Source organism: Ictidomys tridecemlineatus, chromosome 5 (genome assembly GCF_052094955.1).
Source record: "Ictidomys tridecemlineatus isolate mIctTri1 chromosome 5, mIctTri1.hap1, whole genome shotgun sequence".
NCBI classification, from domain to species: Eukaryota; Metazoa; Chordata; class Mammalia; order Rodentia; family Sciuridae; genus Ictidomys; species Ictidomys tridecemlineatus.
The window spans coordinates 196,390,328-196,407,301 of NC_135481.1; the positions used below are offsets into that span (position 1 = coordinate 196,390,328).

The 16,974-nt window shown below is 42.7% G+C and overlaps 1 protein-coding gene across 1 annotated transcript; it reads right to left on the reverse strand.

Annotated features, from left to right (window-relative positions):
* Nucleotides 1-6,236: 6,236 nt before the first annotated feature.
* Nucleotides 6,237-8,631, reverse strand: Wfdc13 (WAP four-disulfide core domain 13). Its single transcript, XM_005325379.3, has 2 exons — nucleotides 8,544-8,631; nucleotides 6,237-6,400 (listed from the first exon to the last, which is right to left on the reverse strand). Exons 1-2 carry the CDS (start codon nucleotides 8,629-8,631, stop codon nucleotides 6,243-6,245), a joined length of 246 nt encoding a protein of 81 aa, XP_005325436.1. The 3' UTR covers nucleotides 6,237-6,242.
* Nucleotides 8,632-16,974: the final 8,343 nt, after the last annotated feature.

Consider the following 16,974-nt stretch of genomic DNA (forward strand, 5'->3'; position numbering starts at 1 on the left):
TGGTCAAGAGATGTTTTCAGGCTTGAAATGTTCTTGCAGGTTGGATGTACTCCTTTGACTTTCACATTTTTGCCGTGACAAGATGCATCTTTTTTTAAACTTGTTCTTTTTAGTTATACATGTCAGGAGAGCCAACTCTGACATATTTATACAAACATGGAGTATATCCTAGTCTAATTAGGATCCTAGTCGTGGGGATGCACATGTTGTGGAGATTCACTATGGTGTATTCAAATATGAGCATAGGAAGGTCATGTCTGATTCATTCCACTGTCTTTCCTGGTCCCCCGCCGCCCTTCCCTTCATTTCCCTTTGCTAATCCAATGAACTTCTATTTTTCCTCCCCACCTTGTCGTGTGTTAGTACCCACATATCAGAGAGAACATTAGACCTCTGGATTTGCTTGTTTCATTTAGCATGATAGACTCCAGATCCATTCGTTTACTGGCAAATGTCAGAAAATCATTCTTCTTTATGGATGAGTAATATCCCTGTATGTGTGTGTGTGTGTGTGTGTGTGTGTGTGTGTGTGTGTGTGTATATATATATTTTTTTTTTCTTTAAAAATTCATCTGTTAAAGGGCACTTAGGAAGTTCTATAGTTTAGCTGGGCTTGGTTGGCTTTCTTAAAGTCCCTCATATGGTTTCGTGGAAGGGAGAACAACACTCGTTGGTACTGTAGCATCCTTACGAAATATCTCCACAGATCCTCTCCTTTATGATAAAACACTAACCTCCTCTTAGTCTGGTGGTGACCATTGGACTACTCTGGCCTCTTCTGAACATGTCTCTTTACACGTATTTCATACTTTACTTTTCAAATGGATGGGTGCTCATTAATAATTGTCTCTAGATTTGAAGTGTCAGCTAAAATATGAGAGAACTGATTGCATAATGATCACACATGCATATGTTTTATACCATGAATCTACTGCAGTATACCTAGTCTTCTATCGAGTACCAAAATTGTTTCAAATGTTTTTGCATTTATAAATAATATGGATGAACATCTTTGCCCACATCATTATTTCATCCTTATATTTTTCCAGACATGATCTTTACTTGGTGTGATGCCTACGGGTCCTCCAGTCCTAACACCCAACCAGTCCTCCAAAAACACAGGCTTATTACTGTGTCATCTCTTTCTTCCAGTTGGACAATCTGTACGGTGGTTGCCTGTGGAATAGGAAATCTTCACTTCCGGATCTCTTTACTCCCTGTACTTTCCTCATATTGTTTTCATATTACACTCTTACATTGTCTCCAGAGTACAAAGTGCAAATATATGTTTCAACAATTAGTATAAATATATTGGAATTTTATTTCTTTCACAAATAATTAGAATTAAACACTAATACACTACATGTAAAAAAGTCTTCTTATAAACCATAAAACCTTGGTAAAATTATCTGTTACTGCGATCTTTAATTTGCTATCATTACATGAACATCAACTTTATGTAGCTTGAAGCAGTACTTTCCATTAGAACTTCCTGTGAGATGGAGGTTTTCTCTATTTGAGAGGTATAGTACAACTACTCATGGTTATTAAATGTTTGAAATGACAAGACTGCGAAACTCACTGAATATTTTATTGTGTTATAATAAATATATATTTACATTTAAGAGGTCCTTGTGAGCTGTGCTTATAGTACTGGACAGATAGATCAAGCTTCAATTTTTTTTTTTTTAATTTGGTACTGGGGATGGAACCTTGGGCCTCATGCACGCTAGGCAAGTGCTCTACCACTGAGCTACATCCCCAGTCCCAACTTCAGTTATTAAAGTATTGATTGCTGTATTCTGAATGGGTCAACCTGTACATTGACTCAGGTCACCTGAACCATATCCGGTCAGTTTCTGGAGTTCAGAAGCCTGCAGACTTTTCCAAACAGTTCTTCCTGCTCCGGTCCAGGGGTTACCAGGAAGTCAGCCAGATTAGAAAAGTATCAAGGAGTAAGGATGGACTTGTGATAAATTTATCTCAAGAAATTTTCATACACAGAAACATGTAATTGAAAGGAAAGCAGAATTATGGGAGTAGTTGCCATAAATTTTCAAGTTGGCAACATTCAAAAGGAATTTGGAGGCTTAGTTCATCAGACGTTTGGTGGAGAAGTTGAGGTCACTGTTAAATCTGCTGATCCTTCATTGTGAGGTTTAATCGCAGCATCTTTCAAGGATGCAGTACTTTCTACAGCTGTGCCTTGCTTCTTCTTGAGATGATATTTAGTAGCTCAGAAAATACTGTACTTGCTTTCATTAACTTGAGTTAATTTATTCGGAATATGCAGAAATGAAAAAAATAAGAATCTTGGATAAAGGAAGGATTGGCATTCTTGAATAATAACAGTAACATTCTTCCTAGGCCTTCTGCCGGCAATCTAGCATGAGAGTTTCTGGTGTCACCTCATTGCATCGTCACGACACACCTGAAGAATAGGAATTCTTAATCTCCATTTACAGGTGGACAGACTAGGGCTGTGAGGATTAGGAGAGGCTCCGCATCACCATGATGAGGGCAGAGCTGGACCGAGTCCCACAGAGTAGCAGGGACCTTTCACCCTTGCTCTTCTCATCCCTGTGTGAACAGATCCTCTAAACTTCTTTTTTATTTGTTTTCCTATATATTATAATTTTCTATAAGCAAATATAAATCAGTTTAAAAACAGTTTAAAGACTGAGTCTGACTCCAGGGGGAAACTGAAGTGGGCACTTCCATCTGAGGGACTCTGGATCGTTCAGGGAGGAGGATTTTTCTTGCAAGAACAGCTCATGGGAGGTCAGGGTTCACCTGCTCCCACAGCCTCTTCTCATTTCTATTGGAAACGTCTGTATTCTGTCCTTATTGTGTGCAAGACGTGACGCTAGGTGCCAGGGCTCTAGGGCAAAATCAGACATGGTTTCTGCTTCCGTGGGACTCAGACTCCAGACAGGAAGAATAGTCACTTAAATAACCACAACACAGCGTGTCATGGTTTGTGGTAGGTGGAAGGACACTGGGAGGAGACACAGAGAGCGACTGGTTTTGTCTGGAGTGAGCTGGTGAAAGTTCCATGGAGTTTTAAGTTGAATGTGAACCTTGAAGCCTAAGGAGTAGCTCAGCAGGAAACTGGAGGGAAGCCAGGGAGGGCAGAGAGAAGAGCGAGGGCAGAATGTGGAGGGAGGGGCTGCATGGGGACAGAGAGACGGACGGTCCAGTGGGCAGCTCCTAGTAGAAAGGGACTGAGGAGTTATGAGGCCTAGTTGTAAGCAGGGGGAAGAGGATCAACTGAGTGGAAGCAGGAAACCCACTCAGAACAGGTGAGCCGCCCGTGGCCAGCCCTTGGGGAGGGCATTTAGATATCTCAAGCTTTGAGTTTTGACCCTTGCTCCGCTAGTTGATGGAGACGGTTCCGATCCCTTCAGCTCTGTGTTCCCAGTTCCTTGTCTGTGACCTGAGAATCATGGCCGCGGTGAGGAATGAATGAGATGGCCTACAACGTTAGTTGACATTAAAAAGTTGGGAGCCCTTAACCACAGTCTCCAGAGCCCACGGTTTGGTGGAAGACTATGACAAGGCCGGCCTGGCCCCGGGGTCCTCCCTTCCAGGTGGCCTTGCAGAACTCAACACTGTGCTTTCTGGGAACAAGTTCAGCATCTTGGGAGGCCCTCTCCAGCACCCCGTCTCCCGCTCCCCGGGCCCGCCCACCCAGCTCCACAGGCCTGTCCACAGCAAGCAGTGTGCAGGAGATGGCTGCTGGGGAAGGGGAGGAACTCTGGACCCGTGGAGACCGCAGGTGTGACAGTGAATGTGCTAAGGGAAGCCTATCAGAAGATAACAGGGTCGGCACTTCCAGTTCCCACGGAAGACATCTCAGGTTCATGATCATGTTTTCCTGCTTGTCCAAGATGAAGTTCTGCCTCATTGGGCAAAGCATTAGAGTGAGACTTACAAAGTCATATGTACCCATTGTGTGGCCATTTGACCCTGACATGGCAATAAAAATATAGTGTCATCAGCCACATTTCGTTGGCCTTTACCTGGGTCTAAGAGCAGGGTTCTTACCACTTACCTGCTGCAGGAGCCCTGAGGATCTGACCTCGTAGACACATGGGACGGTGGCTGACATCTGGTGTGAGCAGTCAGCTGTGCCCAAGGTGCCACAAGAAGTGAGCTCGACGGGCCCACGGGGTCCTGAGCAGGAGTTCATGCACTTGTGCCCCTGCACTGTCCCTCGCCTGCCAGTGTACACTGTCCACGCTTAGCACAAGCGTGAAGCTCCAAGACAGCGCCAGCTCAACACCACGTTTACTGTAGTGATATCAGGACAATGAGAGGACCCTCGATTCCTAATGTCCCCCAAAGTCCTTGAAACAAAAGCACCAGATTGTGATGACTATTATTGTTTGGGTGGTGGAGTTATGGGAGCCTGCATTTTTCCCCATGCTTATAACACTGAGAAAGTTCTAAAGGTGATCTTCCACCTGTTTTTTTTTTTTTTTTTTTAAGGAAATGCCTAAGTTCTTCATCCATGTGGCTTTGTGTGTCCCCACAATCCCCCAAGGCATGGATGTTTTGTCATCTTCCACATGAAAGAGTCGACGGTCTTGGGGAAGTACAGTGGGATGACCAAAGTCACACACACGAAGCGCTCGGCTGGACTCCTTGCCTAGGGTGCTGTCACCCTGGAGGCAGGAAGAGCCTGTTCCTGGCAGAGCCTCAGATCGGAGTGCCCTGTGCACCCTTGGGTCATAGCTCTGCCCTCTGTTGCTCTGTGTTGCAGAACTCTCCTGGGACTGTACCCCGCCCCAGGGAGCACAGGGATAGGACCTGGAGGGTGGAAGACCAGGCAGACTGGCCTTCAGAAGACTGTTCTGGCCTCGTGTGACCCTGGGCGGCCACAGGAGGAAAAGGAGCAGCCCCGGGAGATGCCATCCCAGAGGCCAGGCAAGCCTGCACCCACAAAGCGCTTTGGGGGAACATACCTCAGTTGTCAGGCATGGGGTCTCCAAAGTTCCTTCACTAACATTTCTGTCCCTGACGAAAAATGTCTTCAAGTGACATCCAGTGCAGTTTATTCTTGGAGACTTGATTTTTATTTTCTATGACTTCCACCACTGAAACTAGACCACAAAGCGGAGTTCTCCTGCCATAGGCCAAGCAGAACCTCAAAAACCTCAGTGACTCATCTTTTTGGCTTCTGGTGTTCTATCCCAAAGCCTCGAAAGATGTATAAGGATTATTTGTAAGGGCCAGTCTCTTGAGAGAAAAGTGGTTATCTGATCACTAAAATTTACTGAGCAATTATTATGTGCCAAGCAATGTTTTCAAGCTTATATGGATTGTTTATCTTGATCTCACTAATATTGTTCCGTCTTTAAAATGAGGAGGCTAATGCCCATAGAGAGGTTAGTTTGTTAAGGTCACTCAGCTAAGAAGTGGTAGAGACTGGGTATTTGGCTCTGAGTGCATACCTAAGAGTTCCAAACCTGTCTCATAGGCTGGGGATTGCGCTTGGGCAGGGGAAACAGAGGAGAACAAGACAGTCGTGCTTCTCTCAAGAAGCTCTTTGGTCAATTTCCTACTGTGGGTTTTTGAGACTGGTCTTGCTAGCAGGAAAAAAAACAAACCAAACCAAAACAAAACAGAGTCTGCATTTTATTCATGAGAAAAACAAAGATCAAAAGTGAGGAATCATTTTCCTGAAGGTGATAGACATATTCCCAAAGCAAGATTCAAAACCAGAAGTCTCCTCCGCACCTTCGTGTTCTTTCTCTGTCCCAGAGCATTCTCCCTTTAGCAGATTTAGGGCCATTAACCACAGCTTCCCGGAGCTGGCCCTCCAGGGTCAGAATGCAGGGTCCCCTAAATGACGGCTGGTGGCAGGAGGGCAGGCCAAAGCAGAGACCCACGCTTGTTTGGGGTTTTGAGGACACTTCCAGACCCCAGGAATAGTGTTCCAGGCAGTCTGGGGTAAAGGTGGATTCTGGGCCGGGGGAAGGTCTGTGGATGCAGTCATTTTGGGGTGTGTTCAGAGAAGCAGAGTCAGAGATTTCATAATGCAGTGGTGGGGAGGAAGGGTTAGGACTGGAGGAGGCTCTTCTAGTCAGGACTTGGTGGAAATCTTAATCTTGGAAAGAGAAGGAGTGTTGGTAATATGTGAGCAATAACAACCAAAAAATAAAGAAATAAGGAACCGTGACAGTGGCTGAGACTCTTCTGTTGGGCTCCCGCCGGCAGCTCTAGGATAGGGCGGTCCCTCAGTTTGGGGGTTCCGGAGGCATGTTTAGTGAACAGATCGCCCCACAGAAGGCAGCACAGCAGCTAAGTCCTTGGGCCTTGCAATCTTCCTGGACCGTGCAGAAACTCGAACAGTCCTCAGGTTCTGATCTGCAGGGTGGAGGCTCCAAGATGTATTCTGAAACAAGAATAAGTAGGCGCAGGGCCTGAGCCACAGGCTGAAGTCACACTCAAAGCTCAGAAAGCCCAGGAACTTGCCACCTACTCTCTCCTGTGTGGTCCCCAGGGAGGGAATCGGGTTTGTCTTCCTTGAGTTCTGGTCGGTGAACCAGGGTTTGGATATTTGATCAAAGACAGAGTTTGGCAGAAACCTGAATCCATGGGTCATTCACGACCACGGTAAGTCCGCTGCCTAGTCCCCATGGACTCTGGTTGGGTCTAGTCGTGGGTGTGAGTAGAAGGTGGAAGGTGAGTAACGAGAGGTATTGTGTACCCTTTCTTCACTTGTTCATTGGGTGGTCTTAAGAAGCCGTAAACCTTCTCTTTAACATCATAGTTTGTTCTTTCATGGTGAGAAGGGAGTGAATTTCAGAATGTGGTGCATTGATTCGTCTTCTTTCCTCTGGTACCTCCTGATTAGGAGCCCAGAGCCCAGGATGCCCTGCTTCCTACTGTTAAAGAAGAATCATCTTCATGTTGACACCCCCCACGTCTCATCTCAAAGCTTAGACCCACTTCCCGTGAGAGATACCATCCAAATGCCCCAACTCACAGTCCCCTCTCTGTTCCTGAATCTAAGGCATTAAGTTGGGGCCCCATTAACCCCTCTCCCCAACCTGTACCAGGCCCTCATTTTTGTATTCTATGATTTGTCCTTTCTTGGGGCCAAATTCATAGACGGGGCATCTCTTGCCAATTAGTTGGCTGACTGCTCTGAAAAAATCTGCAATTAGACGGGAGATCTGTAGGACATCTTGATGAGCTGAAAGAGATGAATGAAGAAGGAGGTTGGGGCTGTCACTTAAACAACTGGCACTAGAGATGGGTGAGAGCAGCTGAGTTCCAGAGATCAGTCAGCAGCCCTCACTCTGCACTTCCCAGACACAGCTCACTGGGGCAGGGCGAGACATTGGAGCCAGTCTCCAGTTGGAAGAGCCTGGGGTTCAGTGGAGCAGTGTGGGAAAGGAGGCCATGAGCCAGGGATCTCAGAGAGGTCGCTCTCCTCAGGTCTTGCTCCTGTCCGATGTCTGGTTCCAGTCTCACTCCAACACGTGCCAGTCTTCCCTAAAGACTTTGGCGTCTCTCCTCAAATCATAGCCCTTGATTCCCAGTTAATTGGCCTTGGGTACTCCTACGCTCTTGCAGCTGGCTCAGCCCCTCCAGTCCTCCTACATCGTGTCTGCCCCGAGCTCCTGAAACAGGACCTATCCTGCTCTGAAACCTGTCTATCAGACACGTTCCTTTTCCCAGCCCCAAATATTCTGAAGAGGTTTCCCCACAGAAGAGTGCATTCAGGAAGAATAGTAGTTCTGTTCCCATTTGTTGTTCAGGTCAAGGTTAGCATTACTTTCCTTGTTAGGTTGAGCTGGACAGCCATGGTGGCTGAGATAGACTGTACTGTCCAGTTGATGATAATTCCTGGAGATCGCGCACTACCTCTGAAGATATATATACACACACACACATATATATACATACATCTATGTACATATGTTACCTTTGATATATGTTTTTGATAGACCTTTATTTTATTTACTTACATGCAGTGCTGAGAATCTAACTCAGTGCCTCACGCATGCCAGGCAAGTGCACTACCACTGAGCCCCAGCTCCACCTCCACCACTTTTTTTTAAAAAGTGAAATACAATGAAAGACTTCTTCCTCCCCAAACATGCTCCGAGGCCAAAGCTGTGTAGATTGCAATTTGAGTTCTACCATTTCATTTTCCTGCCTGTTTAAATGCCTGAAAAGTAGGACCAAGCCTCTTGGAAGGAACCAGGGCAGCAAGACTAGAGTGGAGAGGAGGCTGATAACACGGTAAGTAAACTTACAGAACATGTACCAAGGTCTAGGGAGAGAGCTCCCTGCACACATTATTTCAGTTTTTCCTCCTAACTATCTCAGTGCCAATCCAGACACTTGGCCCAGGGTCATGCAGTCACCAAACAGCAGAGATCCAAACTGAGATCTTGTTGACAACAAAGCTCGCGCTCTGAACACGACCCTGTTTTTTCATGACATATCCTGGATGGTCTGCTCACAGATCCTCTCCTCTCCGCGGAGGCCGCTTGCCCCCCACTGGACCCCAACCCCTCACCTACTCAGAAAGCGCTCCTTGAGACTCCCAGACAACTGCTGCAGTGCCACACAGAGCAGCAGCAGGAACTGGAGAGGCAGCAAAGACGCCATGGTGCCACCAGGATGGGTGGGGACGTCCTGGCCCAGCTGGTTTTGACCAGGTGCTGCTGTGAGGAGGAGAGGGAGAAAGCAGCCCGGCCCGGGAGGCCTCCTGGGCCTGGCTTCTTCTGTCTATTCCCATCAAGGCGGGGCCTGGCAGAAACCCAAGCACCTCCCCAGCACACCCAGTGCAGGGCCCGCAGTGTTTCCAAGTCCACTCCTCCTCCAGCCCATCCGGGAGGTCTCTGTCTACACAGGGTTTTTTTTCGGATGATGCTGTGGATGGAGCCCAGGGCCTCGGGCATGCCAAGCGCATGTTCTACCATGGAAGTCTTATTTACAACTTCAAAATGTGTCTAAAGTAAGTTTTCCCTGGGGAGATCTTACATGTCTTTGTTACATTTATTCCCAGAGGCTTACATTTTAAAAATGAAATTGTGAAAAGTATCATAACTTTTTGGTTTTTTCCTTTTGTATGATGCTGGAGGAGGAGAAACGCTTCCGGGTCTGCGCTGGCTGTGTTCTCCCAGGGTTCATCCTAAGGTTCCCGTGTCTTCTTTTCAGAGCTCATCATCTGTAGATGATAACGGTCGTCCTTTTCCTGTCAAAGCTTCACACCATTTCTATTGTGTCTTGAGCTGGGCAGGCTCCCTAGTATATTGTTGAATAGAAATCTAACACCCAATTTAAAATGGAAGCTTCTTAAATTTCTCCTTTTTGTGTGGTCTGTTTTAGGTTTCTCGTAAGCACCCTTCACCAGGTTTAGAAAGTTCTCTTTCATCTTGGCATAACCAGAAGATTTGCATTAATTTATGTAAAATGACTTCTATTGCTCTTTTCTACATTCGTTGAGAAGATAACATCATTTCCTCTGTGAATTTGTTAATGTAATGAATTACGCTGATAAAGACTTTTTAACACAAAGCTCTTCTTGCATTTTTATGGTAATGTGATTTTTGTGTATTTGGTTAGATTTTTGAAAGTGTGTGTGTTTTATTTTTTTAAACTAGAGATCGTAGTTATACACAGTATTTGGATTTGCTTTGAAAAGATCATACACGCTAGGAATTTGATTTCAATCACCAGTTCCTTACATTTCCTCCCCTCCCCTCTTGTCATTTTCTCCCCCCTCTACTCTACCCATCTTTCTGTCATTCCTTCATTTATTAATTTTTAAAGATTTAACGTTTATGTTCATAAGTAAATTGGGCCTGTAACTTTCCCTTCTGGTACCAGGATGGTATCAGCCCTCATTGGATGTGCTGCGTAATTAATTTATTATTAATTAATTCTCTGGGAAGTTTTGTGTAGGATAAAGATAATTAATTTTTGGAATTCATCACTCCCCCTTTTTTCCTTGCACAAACATACTTACTTTCATGTTGTTGCTTTGGTTTGACGATACATCCTGGAAATTAGTCTAGAGCAGTTCACGGCGATGCTCCGCTCATTAACAGCTGCATTTCCATACCACCATGTGCACGCACCACCCTGTCGTCTAGCCAGTCTCTATTCTATGGACATGTGTCTCCTTTCTAAGATTTTGCTAGTACAAATAATGCTGCAATGAAAAAGCATGGGTATGTTTTCTGTGATGTTGGAAGTATGGCATCGGGTAGCAATTTTAAGTGTGATTGTTGGTTAAAGGGTAAAGGCATAAACTGGGTGCAGTGGTGCACACTGGCAATCCCAGCTACTCGGGAGCCTGAGGAAAGAGGATCACAAATTTGAGGCCAACCTGGACAATTTGGCAAGACCCTATCTCAAAGTAAAATAAGAAGGGCTCAGCAGTAAAGCATTTGACTAGATGTGCGAGGCTCTAGGTTCAATCTTTAGTGCTGGGGGCAAAAAAAAAAAAAAAAAACTGGAAAAGAAAAAGATAGGGGAAATGCATATATAGTTTTATTAGATATTGCCAAATTCCACTCCATTAAGGCTGCACCATTTTGTACTGCTACTGTTACCAAAAGCTTCATCCTTGTTCCTGATGCCAATCCAATAAATGAGGACCCAGTTTTGAGAAAAAGAAAAAAAAAGTTTTATTGCTTTGCTACCAAAGGAGAAATACAGGGGACGCCTCTCGCAGAGTCTGTGATTCTGCCCATCAGGGGGAAAACGGTGATTCAAAGGCTACATTCCCATGTGCTCCGTTTCCCAAGGTCAGGGAGGAGAGATTAGGAAGGAGAAGATCAGGGAAGAGAAGATCAAGAGGAGAGGATCAGGGAGGAGCACGTCAGGAGGAGAAGGTCGGGAAGAAAAAAGATGTCAATTTTAGAGAAGCAAGGGCTGTATTCAGAGCATCAAGTGGACCATTGCTACGCCACTAACAGTGGAAGCATATTTCCCACGGCCTCACTGATAGAATGTATCATCATGCTTTTGAGTGTTTGCCAAAACAAATGAGAAGTCTCATTCCAGTAGTTTTTGAGGTTCATTTACCATGTACCACAATCAGTAAAGTTTTATGGCTAAATAACATTCCATTGTATATGTGTCTTACGATCTGCTTATCCACTCATCTATTTAGAGACATTTCAGCTATTTCCACCCTTTGCTGATTGCCAATAGTGCAGTTATTAACATTTATGTACACGTATTGTTTTGAGTACTTGTTTTAAATCCTTTTGGGTAAAAATATCCAGCAAACTTGGATCATCAGTTAATTTAATGTTCAACTTTTTGAGGATTCCAAGCCTTTCAAATCAGCCGAATCACTTAAACTTTCTTTCAGACATTCACAGGACTTCAATTTCCCTACACACTTTTTTCTTTTTGAAAAAATTTGTATTCATCTGAATGGCATCTCACTGTGGTTTGCTTGCTCTTCTCTCCTAACTGATGATGTTGTTTTAGTCAGCTTTTTTGCTAATGTGACTTAAAGACCCGAGAAGAACAATTTTAGGAGAGGAAAAGTTTATTTAGAGGGCTCACGGTTTCAGAGGGCCCAGTCCATAGAAGGCGAGCTCCATTCCTGGACGCTCACGGAGAGGCAGGACATCATGGCGGAAGAGTGTGGCACAGGAATGTGGCTCACATGATGACCAGAAAGCAGAGAGGGACTCTACCTGCCAGACACACAAAAAAATGTGTCCCAAAGCCACGTCCCAATGCCCGCCTCTTCCAGCCACACCTTACCCACCTTCACTTACCACTTAGTTAATCTCCATCAGGGGATTAAGGCTCCCGTAACTCAATCATTTCTCCTCTAAACTTTCTTGCCTTTTCTCACACCTGAGCTTTTGGGGGACACTCCCATCCAAACGATAACAGACGTTGTGCATATTTTCCTGTGTTTGCTGGCCTTTTAAAAAAAAAATCTTTGGAGAAATTTGTATTTGAATCTTCTGCCCATTTGGTGATTGAGTTTTCTATCTTATTCTTAAATTGAAAGAGTTCTTTAGCTATTGTGGATACCCTTATGAGATATATGATTTTTCAGTATTATAGGTGGTTCTTTCGTTTCTTGGACAAGTCATTCGGATATACAAAAATTTTAAACTTTTTTCTCCCAGTTTTTTTTTCCTTCGTTATGTTTGCATAAAGACTGACCTGGTGACCACAGACTCAAAAGGCTACAAATATCTCAAAATATAGAATTTATCTAATGTAGTCATGTTATTAAGAGTTATCGGAAAAAGATTTTAACTTTAGCGAAGTTCAGTTTATCGATTTTCTTTCTTTTGTGGCTGTTTTTGGCACCATTTATTTTTAAATTTTTATTTATTTTTCTTTAAAGATATTTTTATAATAAGTGCATTATGATCATATATAACATTGGGATTTATTTTGACATAGTCATACATACATGGAATATACTTTGTTCCACTTTAATCTACAGTATTTTCTCTTTCCCTCTCCTCTTCCCTCCCTCTTTTCCGATTCCTTTATTTATTTATTTTTGGGTACTGAGGATTGAACCCAGGGATGCTTGACCACTGAGCTATATCCCCAGTTCTTTTTATTTTGAGACAGGGTCAGGCTAAGTTGTTGAAGGACTTACTAAATTGCCCAACTGACCTTGAACTTGTGATCCTCCTGCGTTAGCCTCCTAGGTTGCTGGGATTTCAGGGGTGCATCACCTTACCCACTTGTATAATTTCTAATGATCCACTCATTGCTCAATACGAGATAATGAAGATTAAGTTATGTTTTTCTTCTATGTATTTCACAGTTCCTATATTAAAATCATTGATTCATTTTGAATCAATTTTTGCATATGGTAGGAGGTGGGTCCAGTTTCATTTCTTTGCATGTGAATATTCATTGTCCCAGCACCACTAGATAAAGTGACTGTTTTCTCCATTGAACGGTCTTATCGTCCTGTGGAATTCAAGTGGCTACAGCGGTATGGGTTTATTTCAGGACTCTCAATTTTGTTCTGTCAGTCTGTATGTCTGCTCTTATGTCAGAACCGTACTGTTCTGATTACTGAAACTTGGTCGGAAGTTTTGAAATCAGGAAGTAGGAGTCCTGAAACTTTGTCCTTTTCCAAGATTGTTTTGGCTATTTGGGGCCTCTTGCAGGTCTACATTAATCTGAAGATAAGCTTTTCCATTTAAGAAAGAAAGAAAGAAAGAGAGAAAGAAAGAAAGGAAGGAAGGAAAGAAGGAAGGAAGGAAGGAAGGGAAAGAATTCAGTATTTTGATTAGGATGACATTGCATTGTATTGCCATCTTAATAATTTCAAATCTTCCAATCTAGATTATGGGATGTCTTTCTATTTATTGGAGTCTTTTTGAATTTCTAGGCTCCACCTTTTAAAAAATACTTATACCTAATCTTTTGGTTCATTTTGACAAAATAATATATGCAAGGAATTTTATTTCAATCCCATTCCCCTTACCCTCCCCCCCCACTCTCTCTTCTCCTTCCACTCCTCTGTTTATTTATTTAATTATTTACTTTTGATTGGCTTTCCTATGTGTACGTGCAGGTGAGATTCTTTCTGGGACACTTGTATGTGGATATAATGCACTATGTTCATTCATTCCCTATTTCCACCCCTTTCCTTCTTTCCTCCTTCCCTCTCATTCTCCTCCTTTCACTTTACTGATCCACCTTATTTTTTTATGGTACCCAATCTCTTCCTCTGCCACCTTTCCCCCACTTATTTTGCTGTATCTTCCACATGTGAGAGGTAAACATTCGATTCTTAATTTTCTGAGTCTGGCTTAGTTCACTTAGCAGGATCTTCTCCATTTCCATCCATTTATGAACAAATGTCATCATTTCATTCTTCTTTATGGCGGAGTAAAACTCCATTGTGTGTATAGACCACAGTTTCTTGATCCACTCATCTATTGATGGGCATCTGGGTTGATTCCATAACTTGGCTATTGTGAATTGTGCTGCTATAAACATTGAAGAGGCTGTGTAACTGTAGTATGCTGATTTTAATTCTTTTGGAAAAATACCAAGGAGTGGGATAACTGGGTCACATGGTGGTTCCATTCCCAGGTTTCTAAGGAGTCTCCACACTGTTTTGCACACTGGTTCTACTAATTTGCAGTCCCACCAACAGTGTATAAGTATACTTTCCCCCATATCCTCACCAGCATTTATTATTGTTCATGTCCTTGATATTTGCCATTTGAACCGAGGTGAGGTGAAATCTTAGTGTGGTTTTGATTTGCACTTCCCTGACTGCTAGAGATGTTAAACATGTTCTCATATGCTGGTTGGCCACTTGGATTTCTCCTCTTCTCCTCTTTGTCCTTCTCCTCCTCCTCCTTCTCCTTCTTCTTCATTTTTTTGCTTCTCCTCCTCCTCCTCTTCCTCTCCTTCTTCATTTTTTTGTACTAGGGATTGAACCCAGAGGTGCTTTACTAATGAGCTCCATCCCCAGCCCTTTTGTTTTGTGACAAGGTCTCACTAAGTTGGTAGGGCCACACTTAGTTGTTGAGGCTGACTCGAATTTGCAATCTCCTGCCTCAGCCTCCCAAATCATTGGGATTGCAGGTATGTGCCACTGTGCCTGGTTCTGTTTCTTCTTTTTGAGAAATTTCTGTTTAGTTCTTTGGCATATTTATTGATTGGGTTATTTGGGTTCTTTATATATTCTGGATATTAATCCCCTGTCAGAGGGGCGGCTGGCAAATATTTTTCCTCATTCTATAGGCTCTTTCTTCACTCTCTTAGTCGCTTCCTTTTATGTGTAGAAACCTTATAATTTGATGGCATCCTACTTACATATATTTGGTCTATATCTTGAGCTTTAAGGGTCTTGTTGAGGAAGTCAGTGCCCGTACCTGTGATGGACCCCATTTTGATGGGGATTGCATTGAAAGTGTATGTTGATTTTGGTAGTATACAGGCCCCAATAGCACCATACTGGAGACCAAGTATTTACCACATAGACCTTTGGGGATAGATAGCAATTGACTTCATATGTGTTCAAGTTTGGCGTGTATTATATTTATAATGTTATGTCTGCGGATGAATTGTTTTTCTTTTTTTTTTGGGGGGGGGTTATATATATATTTTTTTTAATTTTTAATTTTTTTATTGGTTGTTCACAACATTACAAAGCTCTTGACATATCATATTTCATACATTAGATTGAAGTGGGTTATGAACTCCCAATTTTACCCCAAATGCAGACTGCAGAATCACGTCGGTTATACATCCACAATTTTACATAATGCCCAATTAGTAATTGTTGTATTCTGCTACCTTTCCTATCCCCTACTATCCCCCCTCCCCTGAATTGTTTTTCTATCAATCTTTTTTCACATCACCTTTTTTTCTCTTGTAACACATTCCAAATTAATTCTCCAAATTAAAGTATATTTTTTCCCAATATTAGAGTAGCTGCTTTTTTTGTTATCCTTTGTGTAGAATACATTTTTCCATACTTTGATTTTTCAACTTATTTGTCTTTGGAGCTAAAGTAAATTTCTTTTAGACAGCATATAGTTGATTCATGTTTTAAAATCCATTCTGTTGACCTCTGTGTTTTAATTGGTGAGTTTAATTCATTTACATTTAAAGTGATTACTATAAAGAAGGATTTAACTTTGACTATTGTTGCTCTCTTTTTATTCCTTAATGGATCCAATACTGCCTTTTTTTATGTCTATTTGACTTTTTTTTTCCAGTGTATTATTTTTGACTTCCTCTTTATTTCTCTTTTTGTACATTTTAAAGTTAATTTTTTAGCAGTTACTATTTGGATTACAATTACCTTCTCAAACTTGAATCTAGTTTGAACTCATGCCAATTTAGCTTCAAAAGAATATAAACCGTCTGATCCTGAAAGCAAGTCTAGAAGAGCAGAGCAAGGAGATTAGGGTGGGGAAACTCAAAGGGGGATGACAGGAGGGAAAGAGAGGCTTGTGAACTGAAGTCGAATTTCATGATGGATGATTTTGTTGGAATGAACCCAATGATCATGTATAACTATAATGCTCTAATAAAGATTGTCTACATATCGATCAACTTAGAATGTAAAATCGAATCTAGTACTATTACAGACATAATGTAAGAGTCTGTAAAGAACAAAATGTTTACCCCCATCTCTGTTGATGTATATGAGGAACATCTCTTAATGGGCATGAGAGAACGAATTGTCATTTTGTGCTCTGAAATGGATACATTTTAAATATGAATAATAAAAACTCTGCTCCTATAATCTCCTTCTGCCGACTCTCTAAAATGTTGTTATTGAAAGATGAGGATTGCCTTCTACTCCTCCCTAAGGTTCCACATTAAAGGATCATTCTTTCGGGAATTCTTCAATGATTCCTCCCAGTTGCTGGGCTTCCACGATACCTTCTTCTCTCCATCTGTAGTCCTTGTCATGCTGCATTGTGTTTATGTAATCTCCTTTTTCTTCTGCTATGTTATGATCCTATAGAACCAGGAACAGAATCTGATCCATGCTGCAGTACACAGCAGCAAGGGCGTTGTCCTGCGCATAGGAATTTAAAAAGCATCATTTCAGTGAATACTTTCATTTGAGTCTTTCATTGCTTTTGTGAGTCAGAGACAGGACTTGGGCCTCGGAGTTTGTTGAAGAGATGAATCACTAGATGATAACCTAGTGTTCTTCTACACCATGGATGTCCCCACAGAGTTGGCCTCTGGGGCCAATGATAATAGCTAGGCAGGGACAAGGGCTTCCTTTGAACTGGATCTCCAGTGCCCTACAGCAGTGTGTCCAAAACCTGGGTATCACAAAGGAGGAAATGTTTGGCTTTGCCTCCGCCGTGTATAATTAGTTAGGATAGACTAAACAGAGAGGCTCCATTGTAAAATATAGGGAATGAAATAGAATTATTTCTTGGCCCACACAATGACTCCTGATGGGTGTTCTACAACAACCGGGGACTCTCTTCCATGTGGTGGCCCAGGGTC